General features: G+C 60.8%; 1 protein-coding gene across 12 annotated transcripts in view; it reads right to left on the bottom strand.

The window, feature by feature from the left end:
- Celf5 (CUGBP Elav-like family member 5) overlaps positions 1–6,165 on the bottom strand; it is a 25,796-nt gene that overhangs the window by 8,883 nt on the left and 10,748 nt on the right. For 11 of the 12 annotated variants that reach the window (XM_010634846.3, XM_010634847.3, XM_010634845.3 and 8 more), the window contains exons 3-8: positions 5,274–5,402; positions 4,156–4,235; positions 3,260–3,406; positions 2,196–2,337; positions 1,967–2,113; positions 596–658 (exon numbers count right to left, since the gene is read on the bottom strand). In XM_010634846.3, coding sequence (XP_010633148.2) covers positions 596–658; positions 1,967–2,113; positions 2,196–2,337; positions 3,260–3,406; positions 4,156–4,235; positions 5,274–5,402 — 708 coding nt within the window. Of the gene's footprint in view, positions 1–595; positions 659–1,966; positions 2,114–2,195; positions 2,338–3,259; positions 3,407–4,155; positions 4,236–5,273; positions 6,140–6,165 lie in introns of those variants that run through there. The other variant, XM_019209160.2, reaches the window with a different exon arrangement.

Consider the following 6,165-nt stretch of genomic DNA (forward strand, 5'->3'; position numbering starts at 1 on the left):
GGAGCCGGGGCGGGGCCGAGCCGAGGATGGGCGGGGCGGGCTCCAGGGGTAGGGGCGGGGCTACACCGAGAGGCAAAGCCAAAGTCACTCTGAAGACCAGATGGGGTGGAACTGCGGCCCGAGGCTCAGGGCTCGGGGCCACAAAGGAAGAAAGGGCCAAAGGCCTAAATTAGGAGGGCGTGGCGAAAGTTGGGGGGCGGGGCCACAGCCCAGCCCAGCCTTAGGAATACCACGGTGGGGAGGGGGCTTTGTCGGAGGCCCTGTCAGTCAAGGTGGGGCGTGAGGGGCGGGGCCAAGTGATGGAGGAGGGAGGAGAAAGAGGTGAGACCTAGAGCAGCGACAGGGCAGGGCCGGAGGGTAAGGCTGCCCCAACAGGCGGTCGCCCGGCGGAGGACTGAGGGTGGGACCGGGGTGGCCTGGCCTTCGGAGCCCGGTCCAGCTTTGGGGGTGGGGGGTGGAACGAGGGATGTGTCCTGAGTGGGCGGAGCCAGAGGTGGCACAGGCAGCGGAGGAGGCCCTGGCCTGGGACGGGTTTAGGAGAGCTAGGAGGGGCGTGGCCAGAGGCCTGAGCGGGCGGACCAGGCTGCCTCCCTACCTGTGTACTGCTGGACTCCGGAGAAGGCAGGGTGCAGCGTCTCGGCCACGGTCGGGCTCTGAGCTGCGGGGCAGACAGAGGCGCTGGGTGGGGCGAGGGCGGCAGGAGTCTTCCGTCCACCCCCATCCTGGACAGCCAGAAAATGAACCCACAGGTATCCGGCCCAGCTTCGCCCTTGGGCCAAACTCTGTACGAGATGACTCTACAGTTTACAGACGAGGAAACACTCAACGCGGGGGAAGTCACTCACACAGGGCCTCTGAGGTAGGAAAGGGCAGAAGCTGGATTGGAACCCCGGTGTCTCAGAGCTCATCCGTCTCCATCCTGACCCCTCATCTCCCAGGAGGACCCTTCCCTGCCCCCGTGTTCTCCGCACTCACCCAAACTTCCCCCTGCAGCCCAGTCGGTATCCAGCCCTGTGCTCCTCTCCCAGCTTTCCCACCGATGCCCCACAGACCCCAGCTGCCACCAGGGGGAGAGGGAAGAGGAGGGAAGAGGTTGCCCAGGCCATCAAAGCTGGGGAGTCTGGGGAAGAATTCAGCCTGATAACTGCTCCAGTGGAGGAGTTACTAGAGGACAGGGGTGATGGAACAATTTTGTATCTTGGGGGCGGAGGGGTACCGAGCAATGAATCCAGAGCCTTCACACTGAGCTACATCACCAGCCCTGTTTTATTTTTTATTTTGAGACAGGATCTCACTGATCATGACATTACCCAGGCTGGGCTCAAACTTGGTGTCCTCCTGCCTCAGCCTCCCAGAGTCCTAGGATTACAGGCTTGCACCACTATGCCTGGCTAAATTTCGCGTCTTGATTGTGACAGTTGCAAAAAAATGTTTGCAACAAAGGAGAGCAGAAACACACACACACACACACACACACACGTGCTTGTGACACATGGTAAAATCTGAATAAAATCTGAGTCAGTCCCACCACCGCGATGTCAATGCCCTGGCTGTGACAACATACCATTACATCTATTCATTTCAAAATTAAAAAGTTAAAACCAACTTCTCCATGGTAGAGGTAACTTAATTCACAGAAGGCTTTGGAAGATGTCTGCCCTAGAAATCACAGCATAGAGTGTCCACTGGGTGTGTGAGAGCAGGGAACAGCCCACTCCGGTTGTCTGCTTAAATATTTATGGCATGAGCAAGGGAACCAGGAATGAGAGGGGGCTCCTGCTACCTTCCCAAACCCTAGCGATGAATAAGCAAGGCCCAAGGTGACGCTCCTTGTTACAGACCAGGCCTACACCTGGTACCACTGTCAAAGCAGCCTCAGGACATGAGAAATGTCATTTGCCTCATTTGCCAGAAGAGCAAACTTCTACGCCTTGGTGGAGGGACACTCTGGGACCGCCGAAGTTACCTGGGTAGGGCACCAGGCCATTGGCGTACACGGTCTCCAGGGCAGGGTGCCCGCCTGGGAAGGGCACGACACCAGCGAAGCCATTGGTGATGGGCGCCACCAGGCCGGGCACGGTGGCGGTGCCGAGCAGTGGGGGCGAGTGCAGCCCTGTGGAGGGGTAGGGGTCAGGCAAGCCTGGGCCACCGCCCGGGGCCCACCCAGCCGTCCCTAGGCCCCGGCAGCCACTCACCAGAGGCAGGAGCGATGGGCGTGGCGGGCAGCCCGTTAAGGCTGACGGCGCCAATTTGCTGGATGTGGCAGGGAGAGAAGGCCACGCCTGGGCTCAGGTAGCTGCCTGAGGTGGACAGGACCGTCGTCTGCTGCTGCATGAGCTGGGAGAGGAGAGGGCCTCTGTGGGTGCCGTCTGCCCTGAGGTCACAGCTCAAAGGCCGTGGGTCCCCAGGAACGGGAGGTGGGGGGGAGAGTCACACTGGTTATCCTAGCAAAGGCTGGAATTGGGGCTGAGTTAGAAATTGAGGTGCAGCCGGGCATGGTGGCTCATGCCTATAATCCCAGCACTCGGGAGGCTGAGGCAGGAGGATCGCTGTGAGTTCGAGACCAGCCTGGGCTCCATAGTGAGTTCCAGGTCAGTCTCAACTACATAGTGAGACCCTGTCTCAAAAAACCAAAAGAAAAAAAGAAATTGAGGCGCAATCTAGGATCAGGGCTCAGTTAGGACTTTGGAGCTCAGCCTGGGCTCAGGACTCAGGATAGGTTTAGGGGTCCATTAGAAACTGAGGTTCAGCTTGGGATCAAGGCTCAGTCAGGAACCAGAGCCTGTCCTGAGATGACAGTCTAAATTTAGGGCTCAGTTAGAAATTGAAGTTCAACATGGACCAGGTCTTAGCTAGGTCAGATCTCAATTTGGGGTCAGCCTGGCTTTGGAGGTTCAGCCCAGAATCTAAATTGGAGGACAGCTGACATCAGAGTTCAGACCAAGCTTGAGTCTTAATTTGAGACTAGGGTTCAGAATACAGTCAGGGATTAGGGGCTCAGTCTGAGTCTAGTCCCTGTTCGGGGTTGGGGTTCAACCTGGATTTGGTGGCTGAGCCTAAGATTGTGCCTTCCTGAGCTAGAGCCGCAGCCTGAGTTGGGGGGGCCCTGCCACAGCCAGGACGGGGTCCTGAGACAGACAGGACAAGAGGCAGGAAAACAGCAAAGGCACTCGACAGGGCACAGACGAGGCGGGACGAGGCGGGTCCCCAGCGCAGCCGCGGGAGCCCCGTGCCCACTGGCCTGTACGGGGTCACTCACAGCCTGGGCGTAGGCACTGTAGGGGCTGAAGGGCAAGGCGAGGGACGGCGTGAGGATGCCCAGCTGGCCCACCATCTGCTGCATGCGCCGGAGGGTGCGCTCCTTGTCTGTGTCCGCGAACTTCACCACCAGGCTGGAAGAGGCTCCCTGCGGGGCGGCGGGAGGCCCGGATAGGATAGAGGGTGGGAGGGAGCCAGGACTCCGGGGTACCCGCAGCCTGCCAGAGGGGGACCTGGAGAGCTGTGCAGGAGCGGGGGCCACAGTGGGATGGGGTGGAGCTCAGCTCCCTGGGCTGGCAGGTGACAGGCGGCCCCCGCCCCGCAGGTGCGCACGTGGTGGTCAACTCCCCGACGCTGGGGCTCGAGGAGAGGGACGTCTTTGCCTTCAGCCAGATCCGTCCCAACGCAGCCTGCAGCCTGTCTTCGCCGCCCCGCCCCTTTGGACAGGGAGCTCGCTCCCGGCAGAGCCACACTATGTGTGACCACCGTGGCCCTTGGGGCCCCTTCCTCGGGGGACACCTCGAGACCCTCGAAGCCTCGCGCTACTGCAGACCTCTGAGGTTGCCTCACAGCCCACCATTCCCACCCGTGGTGTCCTTGCTGACCTGTCCTCCTCTCTGGCCCCCAGCCTGTCTTGGACCCTGCCTCTCCCCTGCTTCTACCCTAAGGAGTATTTGCAAGTGGCCTCCAGGCGTGCTCATACGCACACTAACACGTTCACACATCAACACTCACGTGCCCCGGCGTGAGTACTGACGAGCTAGCACACACGTGCTCACACACGCACACACTCACCACAGCCAGGGGCTGCACCCTTCTGGAGAGGAGCCAGGAGCTACGGGCCCCCTCACTCTGCCCCACACCCCGCACACTGTGGCCGGGGAGGCTCCCACTCACCGGCATGGTCTGGCTGCCGTTCAGGGCGTGGATGGCGGCCTGGGCCTCCGTGTGGGAGGAGAATTTGACAAAGGCACAGCCTGCATGGAGAGGCGGAGAGGAGGTGAGAGAGGGGTTCAAAGGGCAAGAAGGGGACAGGGTGACCGGACACACAAAACCGGGATGCTGGACAGCTGGGCACCGAGAGCACCGCTGGACAGCCAGACAGACCTAGGGCCAGCCAGAGTCGGGGTCAGCACGGCCACTTCCGGCTGGCCACCCTGCCAGGGGGCGCCCAGATGGCCACACAGGGCAACCTCAGGCCGACAGACAACCAGAGACCGCCAGACACAGACAAGTTCCACGGGACAGCTGGGAGGACAGCGGCCGCAGGGCACGGCCCACCAGCCAGCTCCGGTGTCCTGTGGCACAGCCAGGCCGCCATGGTGGTAGCAGAATGTTCTGGAATTAGCGGTGATGATCGTGCGACCTACTGAAGAGCAACCCTTTGTAGACTGAGACAGGGTGAACTTCAGGGTGTGTGGATTAGGCACGAAAGAGTCCGGCCCAGGCTGGGCATGGTGGTGCATGACTGCAACCCCAGCACCTGGGAGGCTGAGGCACGAGGGTCGCTGTGAGTGCGAGGCCAGCCTGGACCTGTTAGTGAGTTCAAGGAGGCCTGTACTACAAATGAAACCCTGTCTCGAAAAACCAAACCAAAACAAAGGTAAAGTCCAGCCCACAGAGGCCACCGGACCCAGGAAGTCCTAGGTAAGACTAGGGCAGAGGCAGGAGGAGTGAAGCAGACAGGTTGCAGGACATAGGAAGACCCAGACAGGACACTCAGAGATGGACTCTGGCAGGTTCAGACGACAGTGGTTCCTGTCAGAGCCAGGTAGACAAATAATCATGGATCCTCAAAGGATACGGGGCACCCAGGGGCCATCAGGTCTGTGCCCTGCCTACAAGCCCTGCTCCTGGTGGCTCAGACCCCCCCGCCCGCTTCACCTGGGCCACGCCCCAGACAGCCCTCCCCGCAGACCAGGCCCACCCTTCAGCCACGCCCCCAGTCAGGCCCACACCTAGGGTCCCTTGCATCCTGGCCCCGCCCCCGTACAGGCCCCGCCCCCGCTTGTCACCTTTGCTGCTGCCGTCAGGCCCCCTAAGCACAGTGCACTCGTCTATGACCCCGAAGGGCTGGAACAGCCGCAGCACATCCTCCTCCGACTGCTGCTTGTTCAGCATCCCCACAAACAGCTTCCGGTCCCCTGTGGGAGGAGACACCACCTCAGCCGAGTCCCTGGTCTCTGGGATCGCTCTGTCCCTCCCTGTCCCGCGCATGTGAGGAGGGGCACGGCCACAGCGAGGAAGACCACCTCCCCGTGCGTCCCCAGCTCTGTCCCTCGGTCTCTGCACAGCTCCCTGGTAATCAGGAAGGTGGCAGCTTCATCTCCCAAGGATGGCAAGCTGGGTTACTATAGAAACTGTCCGGGACAGCTGTCACTCACTCGTGAGGGGCGGGAGGGAGAGAGGAAGGGAAGCAGAGCCAATGAACGCAGGGGAAAGAGACCCGTGGTGGGGCAGAGACAGAGAGGAGAGAAGGAATCAGAAACAGCAAGCAAAGAAAAGAGCCGAATGTGGGAGGAAAGGAAAGGGAATCGCAGCACAGACCCATTTCCCTGCTCCCTGTGCGACAATGGTGACCAGAAGGGAGAATGCGAAAGTGTTTCCTAACCCAGATGAGCTTTGCCGGGCTCCTACACATACACAGGAGTCCTAACAGTCCTGCCCATACCTCTCCTACCCCCACATCTGGCCGCTCCTTCTTCAGCTCCTCTACCCCCAAGATGGAGAGAGAATGTGAAAATGTGCAAGAATGAGCGGCCCTCGATCCCACCGAAGACAGCTGAGTGGGTCCCCCCTACACACACCTTCACGGGCACGCCCCACACTGAGGTCCGGGTCCAGGCGGACCCCACAGCCCACCCTCGACGGCCCACCGCCAAGCACGCATGCGCGAGTGCGCACCCC

The sequence above is a fragment of the Fukomys damarensis genome, unplaced genomic scaffold, assembly GCF_012274545.1.
Source record: "Fukomys damarensis isolate Sample0158 unplaced genomic scaffold, DMR_v1.0_HiC HiC_scaffold_37, whole genome shotgun sequence".
NCBI lineage: Eukaryota > Metazoa > Chordata > Mammalia > Rodentia > Bathyergidae > Fukomys > Fukomys damarensis.